This window comes from Cydia fagiglandana, chromosome 8 (assembly GCF_963556715.1).
Source record: "Cydia fagiglandana chromosome 8, ilCydFagi1.1, whole genome shotgun sequence".
Taxonomy (NCBI): Eukaryota; Metazoa; Arthropoda; class Insecta; order Lepidoptera; family Tortricidae; genus Cydia; species Cydia fagiglandana.
Genome location: NC_085939.1, coordinates 15,009,856 through 15,037,847, shown reverse-complemented (window position 1 = coordinate 15,037,847; position 27,992 = coordinate 15,009,856). Strand labels below are relative to the sequence as shown.

Here is a 27,992-nt window from a genome sequence, read left to right as displayed (position 1 = left end):
GACAAATCCTTCGAAAATTCTGAACTGATTAATTTAAACAACTCACTCTTGAGCCTAAAAAAATATATATTTTAATAATTAAATCTAATAATGTTTCATTTCAGGGCCCCATTTTAGGAGTCTGTAATTCCTATGTTTTAATTAACATCTAAATTATCTCTTAGGTACCTAAAAACATAAGTACCTAAATCATACAAAGTTTCCCTGGAGTGACAACATAAATATCTCAAGTTTTAATTATTTTTACTCATATGTCAACCCCGACAACAGATAAGCATCAAGAGGTGCATCTGAGTGCAACAGATTATGTTTTATATAATGTATTAATGTACCGATTGTTTGTGCTTACGAATAAATCAATTCTATTCTATTCTATCTATATTCTATTCATAGAAGTGCAACCAATCGAGTTAGTTTGGGATATTGTTGAAATATGAAAAGGAAATCAACCCAAAAATATTAATTTAAAATTTAAGAAAATGACTACGTTACAGTACCTATGATAATTTTTCAATATAAGAAAATTCTGTGTGTAATCTATTTAAATAAAAACATATGTTTGTAACTTTTAATTGCAAACGTATCATCGACCCCGGCTGTACAAGTATTTGCATATCATGGTGAGACCGTGCATATTTATCACATTTTTTTTTTTTTTTTTTATTATGCATGGGTTTACATTCCAGTGGCGGGCACTCATGCCAATAATTCTGCCAGGAAGTTGCTCCCCTTTTTAATACCCTAACCCAAGCTATGCTAATGATACATAGTCTAATAAAACATGGTCTTCTCTTCCCAGAGTGACACAGGCCTACGTCACACTAACACCGCTATATATAGCGCTATCGCATATTATCATATATCGCTGTCGCATGATGACGTAGGCTTGTGTCAGTCAGGTGACCTAGAAAAGACGGGAAGAGAGTACCAGGCGGAGTATATTATTATACCATGCTAATGATAGGTTAAAAATTAGCATAAGTAATGGTAACATTCCATTTCTAACCGCAGCTGCACTGCTAGTACTGAACGCGTCGCTGTTAATGTCAATTTCTATAGTAAAATGAACAGTATTGCAGCTGTCGTTGGAAATGGACTGTCACCTTTAGGTGGCGTGATACCGCTTTGACCCGGCAAAGTGGAGTGCTCTTGTGCATCTTGTGTGTCATCGCGCCAGCCAAGTAAGTATAAGGTGGGTTACTACACAGTCATATTATGTATAAGGGGAACATGATTACAGGTGTGTACATGTACATTGTGACAAATTAATTTAATAGGTATAAAATTGGCGTCCTTATTAAAAGCAATTTTTCTTTGATTGTTCGCGGTCCGCCGCGTTGTGGCTGTTCGATATTTTATAACCACTTGTATGACCATACTTACATAAAACACGACATACGGCGCCATTTGGGAAATAAATTAGAAATTCAATAGATATGAAACTTTATAATTTACTAATAAACTTTTCTCAAACATGCAATGAAATATTGATGTTATGTTCTTTATAATAGGCTGCGAAGTATGACGTTTCAGGTGCGGCTAGGACAAAAGGTAGTTAATGGAATTTCATACAAATCTTGCAGGCCTAGGCCGGCAAAGTCCTCTTTTTTAATTTTCATTTCACAAATATTTGTGACACAGCATCGTGGCATTCATCCATAAAAAAAAACTAGAGGCAGTATTTGCTTTATGGTTCGTAATGACACTCTGCCACTACGCCTATTAAAAAAAAAACAAAAAACAATGTTTGCTATAATTTGCAGTTTTATTTGTATAAAATCAACATGAACTTAATAAATAATACATTATATAATTTTATAATTTTAAATTATAAATTTAACTACACAAATAAAAACATTTAAAATATTTCATCTAAACGTTAGCGGTAAAAAGGTCTACTCAAACACGCGTAGTTATATTTTTAAAATTGTTATGGAGGTAAAGTTGAAAAATATTCATTCTGTTTTATTAGATTTATGGTGCGTTGTTGATTTTTTGACTTTAATATGAGTTCCGACGAAATAATGAAATTAATATTAATTGTAATCGTAGGTGTTGGAATTGGCAGCGTAAGCAGAATTGATTTTAAAGAACTTGCTACGTCTGCCGCCAAGTCAAAGACGAAGTATATATATGGTTGCTTATGGCAATTTTATTATTTGAGAAACTAAGAAAAATGGCTTACAGTTTATTAGAAACAGTTTTGTGGCATATTTTAAATGAATGTAACTACAAATTCGTCAACACTTTGGAAATTATACTTATTTACTCCATGCATAAAGCAACGATGTATGTGAAACATGATATCAACATGAAAGACTATGTAAACTTATGTGACGAAAACGACAGTTAGACGGATACAAGGCGAAAAAATCAAAGATACATGAAAATATACGGGTAGTAAAAATACACGACTCGTGTAAAACATACGCGTGATAATGATATAGGTACGTGTTGGTTATATTTTGGGTGTAGTTTACTTTTAGTTTTTTCTATAAATAAAACTTGGGTTTCGTGGATTTTTTATTTTATTTATTTCATTGCATGTTTGAGAAAAGCACTATACATACCTCGGCGGGAAATGGGGTTGCCCGCGCTCAGACCTATCCGGCCTCGCTTCGCTCGGCCGTCTATATGTCTTCGGCCGGCAACCCCTTTCGTCCCGGCCTCTGTAGTAATGTACTATTATAATTTTTTAGCTTGTAAGATTTTACTATTGTATGTATGTTAGTTTGTAAGGTATGTATCTATGGGCCTTAGTTGCCTGATAATAAATTATATTTGATATTTGATTTGATTTGATTTGATTTACTATTTCATACCTAGTGAATCTCTAATTCATTTCCAGAATCGAGCTGATAACGTACATAAAAATATATTTTATGCGTTTCGGCATTCGGGCCATCATATCAGATTCGGCTGTCGATGTTTCCCTATGGAGTAGACAAGTTTTGATAGTTATTAGTATGATTTACACACTTTAGAAATGATTTGCATATTTTTAGTTTTTGTGCAAATTTATGATTTTAAAGTGCATTTGTGCACAAAAACTCGTGATTCCGAAGGCCTCAATACAGCCTCAAGATTACTAAAATTTTGGCAACTGTATTGTGATCTAAAAAATTCGCTACGACTTTTCGAAAACTCCGTTCTCTGGGACTGGGAGCCTATTTCACCTTAAGGACCTCCAAAAACAAATAGAAAATAAATTCAAGAAATTGCGGCAACCTGCTTTAAAATAAATGTAGTCGTTACATTGCTAACGATAACATAAAGTTTACCGCCACTTTATTTCAATGTCTGAATAACACTTGAAAGTTACCTTGGCGACGAAGGGCTAATAATTTTACATAACTCGTTATATACATCAATCGGAGCGATTCTGGAAATTAATTAGAGATTCACTGGATATGAAAACGTAAAGATATGTGACGTTCCCCGGCCCACCTTGAATTGACCAGCAGACACTGTTTGTCGCTTTTTAACACCGCCTATTTATTTATGTATTTATTTGCTTGACATAATTATTGAAAGTCATAATGTGATTAATGTGATTGTTAGATTATCATTAGTCATGAATAATTCTGAAACCGTTAACTTTTCGTTAGGTTATCCTATTGATAGGTTAGGTTAAGTTTAGGATTGTTTTATGGCAATCCTGAAAAGTAACGCAATTTTGAGAAAAGCCGATTTACAACGAACGAAAATGCGGACAAACAATACATTTATGACTTAAAACTTTATGGGAGACCCACATTGTTATTATCACGCTGCGCTGTCACGCCAATAAATACGGGCCATTATATCCGTGTTCCTTATATTTTGTGTATTGTGTTTGAGCGTGACTTTACATTTTTTGCGGGCATCTTGTGAATGTAATCTGCGTGAAAACCTAGGATATAATCAAGCCGGTAACTTGGGCAAATCGATCGACGCCCCTGAGACTTCGTTGCGATACCCCGGGGCATAGTTTTGTAACATCAGAACTGCCTATAGACAAACGGCGTCCTCCAAAGTTTCAAGTTACACTAAACTCTAGTTTTGAGCTTTCAAGCTGAAATTTATTACAAAAGGGATTGAATTCGAAACCCCAACGTTTTGAGACTTACAAGGTTGACTTTTGGAGGGTACAGCTTTTAAATAGGGAAATTATGTTTATTAGATACAAGCGGGGTCGAGATTTAGCATTATACAGATTGGATTTTTAAATCGGGCACTGAGGACAGCCACCGGATCCCGTGAGGCTATAAAACTGACGACTTTCACGAAAAAGTACACGTGGCGGACATCTTGAATTCTAAAATGGTAGTCATTATTAAAATCCGTACCCCTAAAAACCTGGGAACGATATTCATGACGACGTACGAAATACTTTCACGAAAAAGTGCATGTAGGTAGTAGGTACTCAGTCCAAATTTTAGGGCTGATATTATATGAAAATCTATTCTTACCCACCTTGAGTGGGTTCTTGGCAATGAATGTGTTAAGACTCACATTTCATCCTGCGGGAGATTCAGAGTGACGCTTCCTTGGGCCTCGTCGCCGTACTTCAAGAAGCCGAACAGGCCCACCACACCGTACAGGGTCGCCACGACGACCATGGTCACGTTCAGAACCCCAGGGCACCCGAGGAAGCGCTTCGGGTTCGCCATCTCGTTCTCAACGGGCATGACGACGTTGATGCCCTCCATCGCGAAGATGGCTGTGCTGGAAGAATGGAGGCGTTAAAAGGTATCATCAGGCGTGGCTCACTCCGCGATTTCGTCGATTTGTTACATGTAGCTAAAAGTACATTCGTTCCACACCAATTTTGGTGGCTAGCCATAAGCCGCGCATGGCGCTGTCGCCACCTAGCGGCCATTTCTGTCCTGATCGTAACAGACGCATTTTGTTAGAGAGAGAGAGAGTCTTCTGTACCTAGTACTATTATTAATTCTGGTGTATCACTATCTCTACACCTTAGATGGACAGCTCCTCATAGAGGCGATGCGCGCTATAATTATAGGTCCCCACGGCCCCAAGGTTTTCACTCCAAACGTCGCAAATATGTAGCTACTACCTTAAAAAAATTAACATTGCCCTGCCGTCATCCTTATATATTCTAATAACGTTTCAAGGGTATAATATATTACCCTTCGTCATTTAAAAAACTCTATTAATAGAATTTAATACCTACTAATTTGTGTACATCTTGTTTGCCACTTCAACTTATGTAGGTAAGTACTTCAGTTTGGCAAATACTTTATCTGAGTGAGAGAACGTCCGGGAGAAACATCTAAAATACGACAGCAACAGAGTATCTAAGAGCCCCTTTACGTCAGCTTTTCTTAAAAAAAAAACAACATCTAAATTAATTGATAAATGGGGAAAGGCAAATAATATTCTGGCTGAAGATCCCTCAAGAGATTTTTTAAAGTTAATATCCGGAGAAGAAAATGGGTCAAGTTAATAAAAAGAGTTTTTTGAAATACGTAGCGCTTTTTTCGACCATAAAAATAAAAAAAAATGCTTACAATATAAAAGCAATCTTTAGGCGTTTCTCTAGTAACTACGATTCGAAACCTGATGTAACAACTTTAGCTCGATAAATAAAATAACGAACATAGGTCCACCAACGTCCAACATACAACATAAACAACACCACAACATAACGCATCATTAAAAATTTGTAACTATTTTTGCACAAAATCTATTAAAATGCAATTGTTTCTAAAAATGCGTAAAGCACTTCACGCACATCGAAAAGCGTGAGCGAGATGCCTAATGATACCACTATGTTTACCCGCGATGATTTGTATGATTTGCCGTGTGCAACAAATGCAATCAGTCGTCTTAGTAGTAGTAGTAAAATACTTTATTGTACAAAAAGAAACATAAAACATGAAAGAACACACATCATTAGTACAAAGGCGAACTTATCCCTTTCAGGGGTCTTATTAGGCATCTCGCTTTGACTTATCGGTGCGTGTGAGATATCGAATGCCATCAATACAACGACAACAAATAACACAATTTCACCTTAAAAAAAGGGGCCATTGGGTGATACCAACTGCCAATTTTTCCGGCCCCACGCTCGGTATTCCCTGGAACGTGTAGTAGCATGTGATAAGGAAGGTCAGAAGGAGACAGAGGTTGGCTAGAAGAGAGAAAGGGACCAGGAACTTGAGATGGCGGATCTGAGAGGTTAGGATAAGTGGGAGTAGGAGGAAAACGCAGTAGGTTTTGACGGAGTACACGTGAGATGGGTAGAAGTGGTCGCATATCTGCAAAGAGAAGAAAAATAGTCGTAGAGTCATGTGGACAGTGAGTCGGCATTAAATATATAGTGACGACCAAAGTAGCCATATATATAGATATAAGGTCGCCTCCAGAAACTCGCGAACTAAATTAACATGAGTTTGACAAATAAAATGATACCAGGAATAGCAAAGAAAAAATAGTCACGTGTATATGTCGATAAAATGATATCGATAAGTAGGTAAGTTATTGCAATTACTACCCAAGTCATAATTATAAAGGGGTCACAACCGATTTCGATTTATATGAATGTGACGAGAAAAGTGGTTGATTCAATTGTAAGATTGTGATGTGACGTTACCGATCAAATCAGGAGGTGCGGATGCGAAACTAACAAATTTCTATGTTAGTATGCAGGTTTGTGGGCAAGTTGTTTATTTAAGAGCTTGGTTGTCGCCATAAATCTAAAATTGGTGATTTAATTTTATACATGTGGCCGGTAGATGACACAAATGAAATGAGAAATTAATCACGTTTCCCCGTCTGGACCGGCCTTTTTTTGTATTTTGAGCCAAAATCTTTGTTTCTATGTTATCACCTAACAGTTGTTTCTATGTTATTCTAGCTGTAAGTTTTCCTAACAAATAAAACAAAATAAATAAAATAAAATATTATTACAATATGTTTATCCAATATCCTTGTCTCTACTATTCAATTGCGTAATTTTCTAAATACCAAGTAACATTTGTAAAATAACTTGAATTACTTAAAGATACATTTTAACTGACCGCGCAACAGTAGCGCCCCTAGCGGGGAATTCTCGCGATATTCTCTAATTCAAACTTTTTAGAAAATATCGATATGCACAGCACTGGCCAAACTGTGGTATCATTTGTGCATATTGACCTGTCAATTTAGTTCGCGAGATTCTGGAGGCAACTGTAGGTATAGTCTGTTCGAGAAACTGAAAACGGTGAAAAATTGAGATACTACTCCTAAAAATACGTGTGATACCTCATTAGATTCGTCACGATACCTAGAAAAATGTATTCGGAGCCTGTATTAGCACACAAAAATATCAAAAATTATAAACAAAAAAAGGGGGGAAAAGGAGATCAAAAGGTTAAGGAGGTTGAGGTAAAGAACCTGGCTGAGGATCGAAAAAACTGGCGTATATACTTACTTACTTCACCGACAAGAGCCATGCTCTCAAAAATTATGATGATGATGAAAAGTGTGAACGATATATTTAGCCGCTTTGGCCGTCACTATTTTGAGTTTCCTTAACGTCCCGCTTGGCGCGCTGTTAAAAATCCCATACAAAATTTGACTTAACGCAAACGCGTAGGTACGTCCTTCACGCTATCGAATGAAATTTACACTAGGGGGGGGGTTCTAAAGATTGCTCTGCTGGTATGAAACGGAATGAGTCAAAAAATGTGCGTGCCAAGCAGTAATCGGCAAGAAATGTTTCCTTTTCCAGAAATCAGGCTTTAATAAGTAAGGTGTGGTAATAGTTATTTTTAATACAGTTGCTCAAAAAGTGCTACTTTACGTAGCTGTTTAGCGTGCGGAAAGTTGGTTATCTCGAACTAGTGCTTTTTACTTTTCCAATTTTTTTAAATTTATACTTGTTCCAATTCACGACTACTTATTGATGAGTGTTAATATTAGTTTCCTTTAAACGTCGTAATCAGCATAAAAACCTACCGTTAATGTAAGAATACGAAAAATATTACATATTTCATATATTTCCCTTATAGGGATAAGTTCGCCTTTGTACTTCCATTACTGTAATTTATTTTTGTAAACCTGTGTTGTGTACAATAAAGTGATTACTACTACTACTACTACTACTATTAATTACTTACCTCTTCATCATTATAACACGTTTATTTTTTAATATTCAATATTGAAAATTCCGTTCTTAATAAGTTGACTGAATGGAACGGAATAGCTGCCAAACGCCCATAGATATAATATACTTAAAGACGACGTCTAACCGAGCTGTCACTGTTACCACTTTTGTTTAGTGTACGATTAACAATGTTTTTCTTATTTTTTCGCAACTGTATTAAAAAACGTCGTTCGATACACGTGCGGAAATGTCATTCTTCACTCGTCCCGAGTCTTGCCACTCGCCTGCGGCTCGTGGCAAGATATCTCGGTACTCGTGAAGTAATGACATACCTTCCGCACTAGCATCGAAATGTACTATTGTTTTACAAGGGGGCAAAGTTGTTGTTTAACTGCTTGTGCTATTATTGATCACATGTGAATTACTGATAGCAAAGTGCAACTTTGCTATCCGTTTTTGGCGTGCAAAGTAAGCTTTTCCGAGCTGGTGTGGTGAAAAGTTACTTACATCTTTGAGCGAGGAGGCGATGAAAATTACGTAGACACTCGTTCCACCCAAGCAAACCCCGGCCATGGCAAAGTCAGCAAAGTGTCTGTGGAACAAAATGATTGAACATCACAATTTCACAAATTTTTAAGAGGATATTTAACGACCGCTTCCTCATACCAAAGTTGTCCTCGTTTTGCTCTCTGGATATTTATATTATGGAGAATATTTTTACACCGTCGTACAATTTCATCTTAATACCAAGGTACTTCACCCAATGGGCTGTATTTTCATTTAGCGTTAGAAAGTCCAGAGGGACTTAGTAAACTTTAATGCAACCAAGATTTATAATGCTAACCGAATACGACTAAAATAAATCAAACAAAATAAGTAACTGAAGCGATAAAGAAGTTGACATTAAAAATATAGCTGGCACTGTCTTTAATTTACCCTTAAAGGTCCTGTAAATACTTAATCGCTTTCAAAATAAGATAAAGTAAAAATAAAAGGAGCAACTTTGAGGAGTTACTTTGTATAGGTACCGTCAAGAGCTGTAGAGGCTGTCGTAAGGTTTCTACTTTTCTCCAAAATTTGCTTGTCTGTAAAAAGTTTGTAACAACCAATCCTCAATTTTTAACACTTCGAAATTGAAGCAATATAATTATGATAACCCAAACAGGAGTGGCCATGTTTGTTTTCTTTTAAGGCATTTCGCACATTTTCATATTCGAGTAGGTGAACAATAATTTTCATTAAAACTAATAAGTTAGTTTAAAGGTAGAATTTGATAGGTAGAAAACAAATAAAATAATTTTTTTTTTTTTTTTTTTATTATGCATGGGTTTACTCATGGCCACAGACTAGCCGAGGCGTAGACGTGGCCTACGATGGAGCGAGCTCGCCCAGAAGGTGCCTGTTCACTCTTGATTTGAAGGTTGCCGGGTTATAAGAGCACGGAAATATAGACGCCGGCAAGGAATTCCATTCCTTGGCAGTGCGCATAAGGAAAGTAGAAGCAAAGCGCTTAGTGCGAATTGGCGGAATATCTACCAAGTAAGGATGGAAACCGGCCGTGCGTCTAAAAGTCCGATGGTAGAATGGGGACGGTGGAATGAGCTCGTGTAGCTCTTAGGCGAAATAGAATTTAAAAACAATGTTGTTTCCTTAAGTTGGCTGGTAGGATATTCAATTGAATTTATGTTGTATACCTCATCAAAATTAAACTTTAATACATATATATACAATGAATACATTTCTTCGCAAAAAATAGGAATAAGAATATTTACAATTGTTGCCTCACCTTACATGTGTGGAAAATCTCCTAATCATCTTTGGGCCATGTTTAAAAGCCTTTTCACACGTCTCAGCGTAGCTCAACGAAGCTACTCTGCTTTCTTCACACAGTGCTCGTGACGTAGATACCTTTAAATGAAATGTCAGAATTAAAATAACTACTTACTAAAACAAAATGTAGTTTTGTGGAGCATTGTCCTTAACAAAAAAGTTGTAACTTCTTGTGAAATAATTAACTAAATAAATAAAAAAATAAACTTAGGGTCGGTTGCACCAAACTGTTCGTATCGTTAAAGAGTTCGCTAAATTCTTATGTATGGAAAATTTCATAGTAAAGCGCCGGGGCGCGCCGGCTGACGTTGATCAGTCTGTCAAATGTGGTTGGTGCAACTGGCCCTTAGGCTGCGTTGCAAGGGATGTGTTTGTTAAGAACCAATAGAATCAATTCATTTGTGTTCTTCGCTGAGCGTGCAGTGATTCTATCGGTTCCTGAACACAACAACACAACTTCGCACATCTCCAGAGAACCAGTCGAAACTCAGTCTTAGACTGAAATACACTGGTGACAAATTAAGATCCAAAATTTAAAATATTTTTCTTTTTAGGGTTCCAAAGGATAAAAACGGGATACTATTACTAAGACTCCAATGTCCGTCTGTCTGCCTGTCACCAGGCTGTACCTATCTCATGAACCGTGATAGCTATAGGCAGTTAAACTTTACACAGATGATCTATTTCTGTTGCCGCTATGACAACAAATACTAAATATTTCAATGGGGCTCCCATACAACAAACGTGTTTCTTTTTTGCCGTTTTTGCACAATGGTACGGAACCCTTCGTGCGCGAGTCCAACTCGCACTTGGCCGGTTTTTTCAAAGAACAATGCGCGCAAGAAACTTCTCTAAACGGGGATAATCGCTAATATATGCTCTGAACCTAAGCATCAATAAATATTAAAGGTAATGTTGCCGAAATACTTCAAGGTAGCTGATGCATGTAATCCCGAGCTAGCAAAGATTTTTGAAGATAAAAGGAAAGAGACTATACTATAGGTACTTACTAATATATGTACGCAGTGTGTAGCGATAAGTGCGACTAGGGCTGTGCCAAAGACACCGGGAATTATGCCGATGTGTTTAAATGCGGCCGGCATCGCCAGCAGCCCTGATCCCAGCGAAGACTTTAGAAGATGGAAGAAAGATCCAACTGTCCTGTAAAATAGATGATTGGTAACTTTGAATCATCAGCTGGCCTTTTTTGATGGCGTTTCGCCACGTTCCCTGTTTTTTGCGAGCTTCTCCAAATCACTGTAAGAGCCCGCAGCAAGCTCGGCCGAATTTCACGTTCCCATGCAAACGGAGTTTCGCGCTCATTTTAAAATTACATGTTGGATTGTAATGGAACTGCGCACATATAAAAGCATTAGGTATTTTATATAGCTGCTTATAAAACAAACAAAATAGAGCAAAAACAATTTTTATGTATGAATATTTTATATTCGCTATTTTTTTTAAGCATACCTATATTATTTTACAGCTAAAGTTTTGCGCATGTAATATTACTTTATATGTAGTGGTGTCGTAGTTCTGCTGGAGAACAGAGTCGATTTTTTAATTACAATCGCTCGATTTCGTCCCTCGAAAAATCGGTGGAAAACGGCGAACTGCAAAATACGAGCGATACAAATCGGGAATCTAGTGGTATTGGCCACTCGTTTTCTATCCTATTAGTATAATTTAAATGCCTAGTAGTGGAGATATTAGGTATTGAACAAAATATATACCAATTATGAAATCAAGCGGTCGAAATTCAAAAATTGGCCTTCAGGCGCGTATAAAAAAAATGCTTTATCCTTGCCTGCTTATTCAAACACGTTATTGATTTCTTCCCACGCGCGTAAAATAAACAAGTAATTTCGAATGTAGCACATGATATAAATTTGTCTTTTATTACGCCTTCGGGACAAGCGTATGTTTATTAACTGATTTACATAGGTAACTCTGAATGGGCAGAATTTTCCTTGGAAACAAAGTAAAAGAGGCACCCCATATTATTAAAATATATTTTTTAGGTAGGTATATATCACTCCATTATTCATTTGTATTAGAATGCTGGTAATGAAAATTGTATTTCGAGCGTTATTACAATTTCAACCAGAGATATTTTCGTGTCGTTTATAGGGTTCCGTAGACAAAAATGGAAGAAGCCCTTATAGTTTCGTCACGCCCGTCTGTCCGTCCATCTGTCTGTCAGTGTGTCACAGCCATTTCACTCGGAAACTATAAGATGAAAAAATTACTTATTTGCAAGACCGAAGTGATTCTAAAAGTGTTCCAAAGTTTTGTACAGAACATTAAAAACTAAAGAAATCATTCTAAAAAATTCTAAAACGAAGAAGAATTTTTCAAAAGTATGTAGGCGTATTTTGTGAGCTGTTACCATAGAAGTAAGAGTAAGGATGTGTTCCGATATTATTTGGCTATTGTGTTCCAATATAGGTACGTGTTAGTACTCGTAATGTTAGACAAAAGCGGCAAATTTAAAAATTGTAGACGCGCAAGGGTACTCGTCCCATAGAAAATTTGAATTTCGCGCGTGAACTGACAAAGTTGTTTGGCCGGCTTTACTTAAGAGCCCTTCAACGTGCACACTAGCGCCACTGCTAAATAATCGTGATTATTTAAATTTAACGACAGGTATTTAAAAATGGGGGCCGCTACGGACTGTATTGTGTATTTAAGTACCTTTTGAATACATCAAACTAGTTTTTATGTTGCTGGATTCGTCGATCTAGGAACTCAAAACAAAAACGGCCGTTTTTACTTTGGACGCATAGATTGACAAACTGATTCCTTTTTTAAATATATTTCGTGAAATTTAAATAATCACGATAATTTAGTAGTGGCGCTAGTGTGCATGTTGAAGGGCTCTTAATATGTACTTACGAAGTAGGGTGAGTGACGTTTCTGTGCTCAAACGGGTCATATTTGGTGTCTCTTTCCAACTGGTCCTCTCGTGCCAATGTGATTGTCGATCGAGTCTGGTAATCTCTGTAACAGGAAAAACAACACCTTGGTAACATTCCATTTCTGACCGCAGCTGCACTACTAGTACGAACGTGTCGGTGTTATTGTCAATTTCCATATTAAAATGAATGGTAGTGCTGCTGTCGTAGGATATGGACTGTCACCTTAAATCAACATGGCCAGAGTAGAGAAAAAATCATCATCATCATCATCTCAGCCATAAGACGTCCACTGCTGAACATAGGCCTCCCCCTTGGATCTCCATATACGTGCCGGTTGGAAGCGACCCGCATCCAGCGTCTTCCGGCGACCTTAACAAGGTCGTCTGTCCATCTTGTGGGTGGACGTCCTACACTGCGCTTGCTAGTCCGTGGTCTCCATTCGAGCACTTTTCGACCCCATTGGCCATCTTCTCTGCGTGCAATGTGGCCTGCCCATTGCCACTTCAGCTTACTAATCCGGCGGAGAAAAAATAATGCTTCAAAATAAGGCGAAATGTTATTGTAACCATTGCAGAGATACATATTCTAAAATCCATATATGGTATTTTATATAATACAAGTTTAATTATGTGAGTGACCGTTTGAGATATTTTAACACATTTTATTCTACAAGGTTTATTAGTTTTATGACGTAAGTAAAAAAAATACTGTATTTATATCAATAATTTTGGGTTAGATATTTTAAATTAGTTTAAAGGTGACAGTCCATTTCCATCGACAGCTGCACTACTGTTCGTTTTACTATGGAAATGGAAACGCGTTCAGTACCAGTAGTGCAGCTGCGGTCAGAAATGGAATGGTACCATAATTAGGAAGCTGTATTAAAAACGGCAACTTAATTTGTTTCAGATGTTGTATAATTCCCTTGAGGTCAACTCGAACGTACACTTTGACATCAAAGTGATAGGGTAATTGCGCCAGTTTACTGTCCGGTGTCAATTTCCGTCCAGTTGACAGATTAGCAAATAATACATTTATTTCATTCATAATTTGCTACTTCGAAACATAATTTTTATGTAGATAGATAAATTGTTTATCTAGATAATTAAGGATTGCAATATGTTCAAAATTGTGCATCAATGAAGGTTTATATTCAAATTTCGTCAAGTGGACGAAAACTAGCGCATTGGCCCTATCTAACTGATGTCATTTAGTTATCACTCGCGTTCAGTATGTTAATTATTGTCGGCTCGATTCGGAAAATGAATTAGATTTCTACTAGACTTCAACAAGTTACGATATGGATAATGTAAAGATATTTGTAAGATAAATATGTCAAATTTGACGTTTCCGCGATTCTGGAGGTTCGTTCAAGAGGTGAACGATTTCGACAAGTTATGACTTAGATATCCAAGTCACATCTAGTCGATATCTAATGTAGATCTAGTTGATCTCTAAATCGTCTCTAGATCTTGTGATTATCCTGAAATCCGAATAGGCCTGTGTGATGCTTACACTGTGTATGTCCCAGCTTTAGGGCTTAAGATAAACTCATTTTCACCAACAGTTGGATTAAAACAACTATAATATAATATATTTTGAATGTACTCGTAAGAATGCTATTAAGATAACAGGAGAGCTTTGTTTGACTTGTTTTTAAGTCGGGTCAAGGCCCGAATGACGCCGCCGACAGAAGATATCAAATTTAATCTTGCAGTTGCAATACAGCAACATTACTTTTGCTACGTTACAAACGGGCATAATTGTTTTCCATCATATTTTCACGGAAACGTACGAACGTGTTTCAGTTAGACTCTGTACAAAAAGTACTGAGGCTGACTGAAAGTAGCATAAAAATGATGAACGTTTCCGGGAAAATACGATGGAAAATATTTATGTACTAGCACCAAAGACATATGTAACTTGGTATAAGATGAATAAAGTCTAAGAAAAAAACGTGCCTCGTATCGGAATTCAAGAAAAAGTCATTCTTGGATAGATGGCGCACACACCTTTAGCCTATTCTCGGCTAGATGGCGTGACGACACCGTTTCATATTTAACAATTTTAACACATCAGTGAATGAACATGGGTCAAAATGACATAAAAATAATAAAATCATTATCCATATATATTCATTTTTTTGATAATTTTATACGTGTTTATTTTGAGTTATAGTCGTGTGCCGATAGATTGCAGTAAATTTACAATGATTGCAACATTTACTATGACAGGACTATACTATCTATTCTTTTTAACCGACTTCCAAATCCCAAAGGAGGAGGTTATCAATTCGGTTTTTTTTTTTATGTTTGTTACTCCATATCTCCGTCATTACTGGACCGATTTTGAAAATTATTTTTTTGATTGAATGTATATGCATACAGATTGGTCCCGTTTCTGTCAAAACCCAGTTCTGATGATGGGTTCCATGAGGAATCGAGGGAACTCCTCAAATCTTAAAGGCATACTGGTGGCGCTACTGCGCCAAATTCCCTTTCGACCTATTTTAAATTAAATACTCTACGGTGACTGCTAGCCACCTAGACATGACGTTGACATACTGACTTACTGACAGACTTCACTCTTGAAAATTAATTGCCGCATAAAGCATCGAGTACGGATTTCATCGTGTGATTATAAGCTTAATATTTTTACAAGTTAATATAAATATCGCTCCGCTCCGCCCGCTAGAGTTACTAAACCGCCTTTGGATATCGTGGACAAGGACGACGGACGAACTGGTAAGTCATCTGCGAGTATAAATTTTGTTTAGATCCGCACCGCAGTATCGGCTCCAGTTCCCGGATTCTCCGTATTTCCTCAAAATTCTAAAGTCTACGATAATCTATCATTTTTGGTCCTTTTCGAGCCGCGTATTGATCCATATTTTATTAATTATATTTTCCGCCATTTCGTTTATATTTTGTTTTATATTTGACATTTACATTTTCCGCATTTATTTTTATAATTTCCGCATTTATATTCCAACATGTCTAAATTTGAGTTGGAAAATAAAATAAAAATTTTAAAGAGTAAGGAAGAGAAAATCTTTGAACGTGTTTCGCGTATCTATGATGCCTCAAAAAATATTTCAAGTTTCGAATCGAGAAACAATGAGAAGTTTATGGCGGATAGTGAATCAATCGAAGAATTACGCGTTAATTTCGAAACAATTCTCGACGATATTAACAAATATACGATGTCTCTCATTCCTGGCTCTGAACCTGATTATGCAGCCCTAGATTCGTTCGAGGATATGTATTCGCCAATTAAACGCGCTCGCAATAATATTATTAAAATGTCATCACCGCAAATAAATGCAACCGCTTCCGCGAGTCGCAGCGACGGTTCCTCGTTCAGGGGTATTAAGCTTCCACCTATCGAACTGCCGTCTTTCGATGGCCGGACGGAAAATTGGCCCATATTTTATGAAATGTTTAAGGCTAACATTCATGACAATAACCAGTTGTCTGACGCGCAACGTGTGCAATACCTCGTTAGCAAATTAACAAATAACGCTTTAAAGTTAACTGCTGGCATAGTGCCTAATGGTGAAACTTACTCCATAATTTGGAACAGTCTTGTCAAAAAGTATCAAGACAAACGCGCTTTGGGTACTTATTACTTGAACAATATACTCGATCTCAAGCCATGCACAAATAATTCCAGCAGTCTTAACAACTTCATTGAGAAGTACTCCGCGTCTATCTCTGCACTTAAGCAGTTAGATATCCCTGATTTGACCGATTTTATATTTTTAAGTTGCGCCTTGAGGAAAACGGACTCACAGGTTTTACAGAATTACGAAATGACTATCCGCGATGAAGAAATTCCAAAATATGATTCTTTCATCTCTTTCGTACAAGATCAAGTGAAAATTTTAGAAAGGTCTAATGGTGGTACAGCCAGCAAATCAATTGTCAATACACCAGCTCAACCCGCTAAAACTACATATAAGGCATTTGTAGCCAGCAGCGATACTGCTTCAAACTCCGCGACAAATGAACAAGCTTGTGTATTGTGCAATAAAAAGGATCATTCACACCTGTACTCTTGTATGAAATTTAAAAATATGATATCCCCGCAAGCGAGATTTGAATTTATTAAAAGTAAACATGGTTGTGTTAACTGTCTTAGCACTTCGCACACGATTCTTAACTGCAAATCGCGCCACACTTGCAACGTATGTCAGAAGCGTCATCATACGCTTTTACATTTCGAAGCGAGCAAGACTGCTTCCGCAAATGTCAACTCAACACAGCTGTTTGCTAATGTCAGCAACGCTGCGTCGGCGCCTGCTGCGTCCGCTGTTCCCTCTCCGCAAGGCTCAAGTGTCTCAAATGTATGCTCGAACTGTGCATGCACACCGCAAGTAAATTCTACAATTAATGTGCAGACACAGCCCGACATGTCAATGTCATCCAATATGTGTAAGATAATTCCGCCTACAAATGCTAGCATTTCGCTACCGACGTCAAATCCTCAATCTGCTATATTATTAGCAACTGCTCATATCTACGCCAAGCCTTATAATGGTGATGGTAGGTCAATAATTCGCTGTATGATTGACAATGGCTCTCAAAACAATTTAATAACGTTAGATTGCTGCAAGGCGCTTAACTTGCCTGTGATACCGCTTTATAATTCCTATATTAACGGTGTGTGTTTAACGAAAGACAAGATACACGGTTATGTCTACTTAAACATTGAATCGCGCATATATCCAAATTACAAATACTACATCCACGCGTTAGTGGTATCTTGTATAACTGGTCCGCTTCCAGAGTGTGTAATCGAAACTAATAAGTGCGATTTAGCACATTTGGCGAATATACCATTCGCAGACTTGACCTGGAACATACCAGGCAATGTTGATCTTCTCTTAGGAGTTCAGATCTTCCCGTACATATACTTGGGGAACATGATAGAGTCTGGCTCGTGCGCACCCCCCGCAGTGCAAACCACATTCGGTTATGTATTTATGGGTGACTATCCTCAGAAGGATGACTATCTTCAGAAGGATGACCATATTTATAATTCTTTCGCCGGTTTGATTCGCAATGACCTCGAGTCGAGCTTAAATAAATTTTGGGAATTAGAAGAGATCCCATACAAACGCTTCCTCAGTCCGGAGGAGACGGAGTGTGAAAGCTTGTACGTAAAGTCCGTTTCCCGCCAAGATGACGGTCGTTACACAGTCGCCTTACCCTTCTGCAAAGATTCTTCTGAGCTAGGAAACTCCCGAGCTGTGGCTCATCGCCGCTTGCTTTTCCTAGAAAAGAAATTTAAGCAAATACCTTCACTGCGTGAAGACTACAACAAACTACAACAAAGTTATCGACGATTATATGAAAAATAATTATCTCGTCGAGGTTCCTGAATCTGACGTCACAGATGACGGCTACTACATCCCCCACCACGCTGTAATTCGACCTGACAAAGCAACGTCACGTGTTAGAATTGTCCTGGATGCTAGTGCCAAAAGTCATTCTGGTCAGTCGCTTAACGACATTTTACATACTGGTCCAAATCTTCAAGCAGATTTGTTTACTCTGCTTTTGAATTTTCGCCTGTTTCCAGTGGCAATGACGTCAGACATTCGTCAAATGTATATGCAAATATGTTTGCCGCCTCACGATTATAAATACGTGAAAATATTATTTCGCTTCAATGAAAATGAGCAAATTCGCACCTTTCAGTTTACGCGTGTTCCGTTTGGGCTCAAGTCAAGTCCATTTATGGCTATGCGCACTGTCAAGCAGCTTTGCTTGGATGAAGAGCATCAGTTCCCTGAAGCTGCAACTGTCGCTAGTTCCCAATTGTACATGGATGATTTAGTACATTCGTGTATTAATGATGAAACCGCTATGCGCTTGTCGCAAGAGTTAATATCTCTCTTCAAAGCTGGCGCATTTGACTTAGTCAAGTGGTCCAGCAACTCGCCCGCGCTTTTAGAAAGTCTTCCTGACTCACACCGCGCTTGTGTCGAATTTAATGACAAACAGAGCGTCGCTAAGGTACTGGGTTTATCTTGGGAACCCTCCAATGATACTTTCTTCTTGACTACGTCCCCGCCCGCTGGAGGGAAGTGTACCAAGCGAATTATACTCTCTACCGTAGCTCGCTTGTTTGATGTGCTTGGTTTGGTAGCACCTGTCGTATTGTACGCAAAGTTGCTTATCAAAGAACTTTGGCTCAGTAAAGTTGATTGGGATGCAACTCCCCCAGAACACATAATCAAGTGTTACTCTATGTTGGTACAAGAATTTCCACTGTTATCAACATTAAAGATTCCGCGCCATGTAGGAGTTTTCGCTGACTCTAGTGATTGTAGAATAATTGGATTCAGTGATGCCAGTCTTAATGGATATGGCTGTGTCATCTACTTGCATGTGACAGATTCAGCTGGTAACTCAACTGTAAGGTTACTATGCTCTAAATCTAAGGTCTCTCCCGCTAAAATTACGACGCTTGCTCGTTTGGAGCTATGTGCTGCTGTACTGATGACTAAATTTATCAAAATCGTACAGAACACATACCTTGCTCGTATCGCAATTAAAGAAATTTTTGCTTTCTCTGATTCTACGATTGCTCTCAACTGGATCAAATCATCGCCTCATCGATGGTCGATATTTGTCAGCAATCGTGTTGCGCAATGTCAAGAAAATGTGTCACCAGAAAACTTCTACCATATTGCTGGAGTTGAAAACCCAAGCGACTGCTTATCTCGTGGGTTGACACCATCGCAGTTAATCTCGCATACATTGTGGTGGAATGGACCTTCATGGCTGAAGGAGGCGCCGAATAATTGGCCTATTAAACCATTTCAATGCTCAGCAATCGATCAATTGCCAGAGCACAAAACTGTTGCATTGACCACTATAGTGCAGCAAGAGTCGCCTGTACTGTATGATTTGGCGCAACGCATTTCTTCCTGGAATAAATTGCTACAAATCGTTGTATATATACTTAGGTTTATAAATAAATTAAACCCAACTGAAACAATTAAAAATCTTGAGACCGCTGAAACCGCTTTGATACTTGCTATACAGAAAGTTCACTTTAGTGAAGATATAGCTCAAATTAAAAAGAACCTTTTACCGTCACGCAAACTTGTAAAGTTGTCTGCATTTATTGACGACAAAAATGTTTTGCGGATTGGAGGTCGTCTCTCGAATGCTGATTTGCCGTTTGAAGTAAAGCATCCAGTTGTGCTACCCAAACGCGATCACATGGTGAACTTAATCATTGACCACTTCCATGTTGTCAATTGTCATACAGGCACAAGTCCATTAATGGCAATCATTCGCCAGCGTTTTTGGATATTAGATGGACGCACAGTTATTAGAAACAGAGTACATAAATGTAATTCTTGTTTCCGGGTCAAGCCAACACATCCTGTACCGAAGATGGCTGACCTCCCATCTTGCCGCATACAAGAAGCCAAAGCCTTTGTGCACACTGGGGTTGATTATGCTGGCCCCCTTCGCATCACGCTTTGTCGCCGTCGTGGTCAACACGCACAAAAGGCGTACATATGCTTGTTTGTGTGCCTTGTTACGAAGGCAGTGCATATCGAGCTAGTCTCTGATTTAACGTCAGACGCCTTCCTAGCAGCGTTCAAACGATTCATATCTCGACGTGGTCCCGTCTCTTGTCTTTACTCAGACAACGGAACAAACTTCGTCGGTGCCAAATCTCAACTGGATGAGATGTATAATCTTTTCCGCACGTCTGATTTCAAATGTAAACTTAACCGCGAATGTAGTAATCACCGCATTGAATGGAAAATGATTCCCCCTCGTGCGCCTCATTTCGGTGGTATATGGGAATCAAATATTAAGAGTGTAAAAACGCATTTGTACCGTGTCATTGGATCACAGATTCTGACATATGAAGAACTGTCAACCGTGCTCGTTCAAATTGAATGTATACTTAACACTCGTCCGCTCAGTGTTTTATCTTCGGATCCGCATCCCGAAGTATTAACTCCCGCTCATTTCTTGATGTCGACACCGCTCCAATACTTACCCGCGACTGACCTGTCTACCGAGTGTCGTAACCTCAACAATCGGAAAAGATTGCTGGAATCGATTGTGCATTCCTATTGGAAAAAATGGCGTTTGGAGTATTTGCACACACTGCAGGTTCGGAACAAGTGGTGTACTCCAGACCGTCCGGTTGTCCAAGGCACTGTGGTTCTGATGGGTGATGATGACATACCGCCCTTACATTGGCCGCTTGGCATTATTACTGCCACACATCCTGGACTAGATGGTGTAGTTCGGGTCGCTACTGTTAAAACCGCTGGTGGGCTATTTAAACGCCCTATTGTAAAACTTTATCCGCTGCCTTCGCAATAATCTGTTCCTTCCTCTTCCTTATATATATATATATATATATATATATATATATATATATATATATATATATATATATATATATATATATATATATATATATATATATATATATATATATATATATAAATTCATTTACCGCATCATATCATTTCATTTTTGAAATTCTCCGCATTTCAAGGCCGGGAGCATGGTGGCGCTACTGCGCCAAATTCCCTTTCGACCTATTTTAAATTAAATACTCTACGGTGACTGCTAGCCACCTAGACATGACGTTGACATACTGACTTACTGACAGACTTCACTCTTGAAAATTAATTGCCGCATAAAGCATCGAGTACGGATTTCATCGTGTGATTATAAGCTTAATATTTTTACAAGTTAATATAAATATCGCTCCGCTCCGCCCGCTAGAGTTACTAAACCGCCTTTGGATATCGTGGACAAGGACGACGGACGAACTGGTAAGTCATCTGCGAGTATAAATTTTGTTTAGATCCGCACCGCAGTATCGGCTCCAGTTCCCGGATTCTCCGTATTTCCTCAAAATTCTAAAGTCTACGATAATCTATCACATACATATAGTGATTTTTGGGTTTTTATCATCAAATCAAGCATATACATCCAAAAGAGTGACATTTGATGAAGTGGAACTGCTGATGATGATCAGAACGGAACTCCTCAACGACGCATAGTTCACGGTTGGCGATTTGTCCTCTTCGTTATGTTTGTTAAGCAAGTTCAGTTTTTAATGCACATTTTTGTCAAGCTCGAGTTCTGATGATGGGATCCATGAGGAATCGAGAGAACTCCTCAAATCTTAAAGGCATGCGTATAGAGATTTTTGTATTTACATCAGAAAATTAAGCATTTTCATTAAAAACTGTCGCATTTGATGAAGTGGAACTGCTGATGATGATCAGAACAGAACTCTTCAACGACGCATAGTTCACGTTTCGAGATTTTTCCTCTTCGTTATGTTTGTTAAGCAAGTTAAGTTTTTAATGCACATTTTTGTCAAGATCGAGTTCTGATGATGGGATCCATAAGGAATCGAGGGAACTTCTCAAATATTAAAGGCATGCGTATGGAGATTTTTGTATTTACCTCAGAAAATTAAGCATTTTTATTAAAAACTGTCGCATTTGATGAAGTGGAACTGCTGATGATGATCAGAACAGAACTCTTCAACGACGCATAGTTCACGTTTGGCGATTTTTCCTCTTCGTTATGTTTGTTAAGCAAGTTAAGTTTTTAAGCCACGTTTTTGTCAAGCTCGAGTTCTGATGATGGGATCCATAAGGAATCGAGGGAACTCCTCAAATATTAAAGGCATACGCATAGATTTTTTTGTATTTTCATCATAAAATCAAGCATTTACATTAAAAACTGTGGCATTTGATGAAATGGAACTGCTGATGATGACCAGAATAGAACTTTTCAACAACGCATAGTACACATTTGGTGATTACGAATTTCGATTTTGACTTGGACTGGGTCCCGGACTCGGACCCAGAACCGGACTCGGACCCAGAACCGGACTCATACCCGGATCCGGTTCGGACCCGGACCCGGACCTGGACTCGAACCCGGGCTCGGACCCGGACTCGGACCCGGACTCAGACCCGGACTCGGACCCGGACCTTGACCCGTAAAACCACTATGATACCTTAACTAAATAAACCACTATGATTACCTACCATAAAATGTGTAAGTATATAAGTATGATGATGCCAATCTTACTAGCCCCTCCCGCTTAAACCCCCGTACACCGCACCGCATGCGCCGTTAAGTGGGTTAGGTTAGGTTTGAACTGCGATCCTCACAGAACCGAACTGCTATCAGAGAAGTGGGTTAGGTTAGGCTAGAACTACGACCCTTACAGAAGCGAAATGCTAGTAGAAAAGTGGGTGGTTTTACCTCCTTTTCTACATAGTGTACCATCTACAATAATCTTTCACCGGCCCCCATAGAAGTCGGTTTTTTAGTGTTCCGTACAAAACTTTGTTTACGGAACACTTATTTTTCTTAAAAATTATTGCTAGCACTGAGGCGGTCGACGTCGCTTTCGTTCGAAAAATAATGAATATGTGTATTGTATGTGTATGTACCGTACTTACTTTGTATGTTTTCAGCAGATAGGTTCAACTGAGTTTGTATAGTTAAATTACTTGACTAGTAGGTATGGCCATCTGGCATTAAATCAGCCTTTTGTAAATACTCCGTTGTTTCCGTGCAATTAAGTTTAAGACGAAACAGGAGCTGAGTTCTAAATATTTTAGGTAAATATACCCGTCTCGCTAACGGAAGCAGCTCCTCAAACTAGTGCGATAAGGACAAGGCGAAAAATCCTGCGTAAAAATCTAAAAAAGTGAGGTTTCGTACTCGACTGTTTCCTCCTCCAAAACTTAACCAATCGTAACCAAATTTGGAATTTTTGCTCTAGCTTCAAAACCCACGGAGGAAACAGTCGAGTACGTTTGCATGGAGAAATGACCACTCATGTTGGCTCTTAATTATACGGTTAATTTGGTAAATAATAAACACACAACACGAGAGAGTCAATTTAGCGGTTCATTTGATTTCCAGATTTCCTCCTTTTCACGTCCACACGGTATTTAACATTTACAAGCGCATTGTAATATATCTACGAGTACTTGAAAAATATACTTTGGAATTTTGAAGTCAGTTAAAAAAAATGAAACTGTGTAATATTTATACCGTTTGTTTACTAAACATACTGCTCCTTAGCTAATGTTATGGTAACAAGTTATGTTATGACAACGCTGTTGGATAGATAGCTACTTATACAGTATGAACTATCTGTCTTTGTTGGTTACATCTACGGGGTCGTAAATATTATGACGATAAGTTAAATACATTCTAGCAAGAAGTTATGCCTAATTCATTAGGAATTATACTATGAAGTATCATAGTCATATATTTCATTAACAGTGCTATTATTAGGTAAGTACATTAATAACATTTTATTCATCAGCACTCGGTCTAAATTATACCATACTTATAAACATTAATAAGTTCAATATCCTCGCAAATATTTATCACGACTTCATTTCAACGATTTGTAATGACGAGGGCTAGTGAATTTTCTTTAACATTTGCCAAATAAAAAGCAACCTTACCTCAATTCATTTAAATCCATATTTGCACACACAAATGCACGTTAATCCCGCTATGGCGGGGTTTTTACATTTAGTTTGTTACAAGCGATTGGCGGCGAAGAATGGCCGCTATCTACTGAGAACACTCCACGCGGATTACTGATGACTGCAAGGGTAACCATGCTACAAGGAAAACTACTCTTCATCACTATTTACACTGACTTACAGGGTAATTGCGTATTTTGACCGCATAATACAGTATGTAAACTTACTAAAACCATTTACGCAAGCCCGTAAATGAATCGGTCACACTGAGCAACTTTACCTATGGCACCAACTCCGAAAACGTGAAAAAAAAATAAAAAACTTTGGTTGTTTCATAAATTTAGCATTGAAATTTTCTATGGGAGAGTCAATTTTTTTTTCTCGATTTCGGGGTTGGTGCCATAGTAAAAGTTGCTCAGTGTGACCTATTATTTAATGGGCTTGAGTAAATGGTTTTAGTAAGTTTACATACTGTATAGGGTAACAGGGTAGACTTACAGGGTAATAGGGTATTATGCGGTCATAATACCCTATTACCCTAATTAATTAGTAATATCGGTATATTACTCTCAGAAAAGTAAGTAGGTATAGTTTATTTTTGTATCTCATGCTGTCATGCGATGGTATATTAGTTGAGTATTCTTTTACACTCAGAAAAGTAATTATGTTGCTAAATTTTTTGAGGTTTAGTTGTAAAAATAATGTGTTTCAATTCAATAATCTAGCGAGCGAAAGAATGAGATTAGAAGTTTGACGGTAAAAATAACACTTGCACTGGTGTGCTATCAAAATTGTTGCACGTATCTTGGTCTAACTCTACAAACAGATGTTAAATACACGATATATAATTATGTACTCCACTTTTTACCTTAAGAGGCATACAATACATATGATATTTAAAGCCTTATTTGTGGATAGTTATATTTATTATTGAATACAAATAAGTATTAGTGAGCTGTCATTTATGACATTTAGAAAATTAAAATACTTGTTAAATATGAAATGTCGTCATAACCCATTTATTTTAGTACTGCAGAAATTCTTCGTAATTATTGTCACCCTACATACTAGTAAACAGGTATAATTAATGACAGTCAATTTGCAGTCTAGACGATGGATGCAACTACTTCACTGGTTGTTTTTATTTCTTTTATTTTATACGTGTTCTGTCGGTGGCAGAACATGCTTCATTCAAGTTTGAAGTCGATTTCACAAAGTATATTTTATGGTTGTGTTGTGTGGTTTGTGGTATAACATATTAGTAGGTTGAGTAAGGTCATTTAGCATGCACTTTAGTCTCAGGCGATGCCGCTTGGCACGATTGTTCCTTAGGTCAAACAAACAAAGCTGATCTGGCCCGGTAGCCAGGAGATCGTACCATGCAGACCCCCCAAAAAGGGGGGGTGAAAGTGTCGGCTCCCCAGGTCCAATCTATGCTATATTCCTTCCTAGTCCACTTCCATACATTTGTGATCCTTACTAAACCTACTAATATGTAAAATTACGGGTAATGTTAGAAGGTTAATTAAACTCAAGTTTACCCTGGTATAACTGGTACAGTACTATACATGTTATTCTCTATTTAATTTATTAAACCTAACAATAATTTAATGCAATTTATTTTTTGATAATGACTTCATCCAGGAGACCTGCGCCTCGTCGCTGGCTCCTGCAATGGACTGTGTGAACTTTGGAAAACTTGCTAATACTTGATGCGGTTTGCGCAGCGGTAGCGCTTTTGGCGAAGCGCTGGTGGCCTAGCGGTGAGAGCGTGCGACTTGCAATCTGGAGGTCGCGGGTTCAAACCCCGGCTCGTACCAATGAGTTTTTCGGAACTTATGTACGAAATATCATTTTCATTTGATATTTACCAGTCGCTTTTAGGTGAAGGAAAACATCGTGAGGAAACCGGACTAATCCCAATAAGGCCTAGTTTACCCTCTGGGTTGGAAGGTCAGATGGCAGTCGCTTTCGTAAAAACTAGTGCCTACGTCAAATCATGGGATTAGTTGTCAAGCGGACCCCAGGCTCTCATGAGCCGTGGCGAAATGCCGGGACAACGCGAGGAAGAAGAAGCGCTATTACTTGATGCGGGGGATCGAGGGTACCTCACCGTGAATGTTTTGTTTTAATTGGGGTATATTCATTAGTTTAGTAAGGTACGAACTCCACTCGACTCTTTAGATAGATATCCTCACAGAAAAAATCGAAAGGTGTCTGGGCTTTTTGAGAGAAATCAATTTGTTGGGAAACATTTTTTTGACTGCCAGGAAACTCATGTTCGACGACGTTCAGCGGTGCTCTATCTTGTTCCTTCCATTGCTGTTGTATTCTTCAAATTCATGCAACCGTGGAACCAAAACTATCACGTCATCTTCACGTATTTCACTGAATTTGCAGTAACGTTACTTCTTTGACTCAAGCGGACACCAGACTCCCATGAGCCGTGGCAGAAAGCCGGGATAAGGCTAGATGCGATGATGGGATGAGCGCGGGATGTATGCTAGTTTTAAGATATTTATGTATGGCCCACTAGTTGCCTGAAATAAAGATTTTCATTCATTCATTTATTTCATTCATTCATAACGCGAGCAAGATGATGATTTTGGTTGAAAGTTGTAACAAATTTAATTGATCTCGCCTACAACAATCCAAAAAGTATTTTTTCTTAGATTGTTTGCGGCCCGTAGGATGGTATCGTCTTGGATCGTCCCATTCGTTTTTCGTCAAGTTCTTAAATTAGTCCTATTCTGCTTTCGTCACTCATTCTACATTCGTCACAATCGTCAGTGGCTTTCAATGTAGAATGAGTGACGAAAGCAGAATAGGACTAATTTAAGAACTTGACGAAAAACGAATGGGACGACCCAAGACGATACCCGTAGGATTACGGCTGTTCTAGATTTTCCAGCCACGTCTTTGGCCAAGGCCATACTAAATATTTATGAAAAAATTTGGGTTTTGTTTAAATGTTTGGTCGTAAGTCACATCCTTACGACTGGTTGAATAGAAAATTACTTATTGCTTTCCAGGAACATTTTTGGAATCCGCCGGTACATAAGATAATGTTAATATCTAGAGTGGAAAATGAGAACTACGTTTGTGTGGAAATTCGATTTCGCGCGGATCCTCCACTGACTGACTCATCGAAAATTTACGAAAATGTGGGAAATATAATAGTACGGTATAGGGTTACCTACGTAGTCGAATCAGCGTGACAAGCAAAAAAAACAACGTCCAAGAGTCATATTATATTTAAACTTAACTAAACCAAATATCACAATTTCTCTAAAATGCCGGCGATGGAGGCGGCCACGCCAGACACCATGGCCACGGTCGCCAGCAGCACAATGATGGCGTTCTTCAGGACGACCCAGTAGCAGCAGCCCAGGTCCTTGCCCCACCGCCAGATGGTCTCCGAGATGGCTGGCAGCATCAGCCCCAAGAAGGAGAGGCATACGGCTCCCACCAGCTCCATGAATAGCTCCAGCCGCGGAACAGCGCTGGCTAGTCCAACTGTTGACAAGTAAAATGAGGATCAAGTTTGGATCTAGACAGACATTGTCGTCAAAATCGTCAAATATATAACACCCCACTTTTTGCGTCGGGGGTTAACCGA

The 27,992-nt window shown here is 38.3% G+C and overlaps 2 protein-coding genes and 1 long non-coding RNA gene across 3 annotated transcripts in view; 1 reads left to right on the top strand and 2 right to left on the bottom strand.

The window, feature by feature from the left end:
- LOC134666785 (proton-coupled amino acid transporter-like protein CG1139) overlaps positions 1-24,471 on the bottom strand; it is a 35,527-nt gene extending 11,056 nt beyond the window's left edge. The window contains exons 1-7 of the mRNA XM_063524072.1: positions 24,350-24,471; positions 12,821-12,925; positions 10,936-11,086; positions 9,882-10,003; positions 8,603-8,687; positions 6,019-6,263; positions 4,495-4,707 (exon numbers count right to left, since the gene is read on the bottom strand). Coding sequence (XP_063380142.1) covers positions 4,495-4,707; positions 6,019-6,263; positions 8,603-8,687; positions 9,882-10,003; positions 10,936-11,086; positions 12,821-12,925; positions 24,350-24,369 — 941 coding nt within the window. The 5' untranslated portion in view covers positions 24,370-24,471. The remainder of the gene's footprint in view (positions 1-4,494; positions 4,708-6,018; positions 6,264-8,602; positions 8,688-9,881; positions 10,004-10,935; positions 11,087-12,820; positions 12,926-24,349) is intronic.
- LOC134666857 (uncharacterized) overlaps positions 1-27,992 on the top strand; it is a 183,477-nt gene that overhangs the window by 59,593 nt on the left and 95,892 nt on the right. The window lies entirely within an intron of this gene.
- LOC134666698 (proton-coupled amino acid transporter-like protein pathetic) overlaps positions 27,612-27,992 on the bottom strand; it is a 69,026-nt gene continuing 68,645 nt past the window's right edge. Inside the window, exon 10 of the mRNA XM_063523930.1 lies at positions 27,612-27,889. Within this exon, the coding sequence (XP_063380000.1) occupies positions 27,651-27,889 (239 nt within the window). The 3' untranslated portion in view covers positions 27,612-27,650. The remainder of the gene's footprint in view (positions 27,890-27,992) is intronic.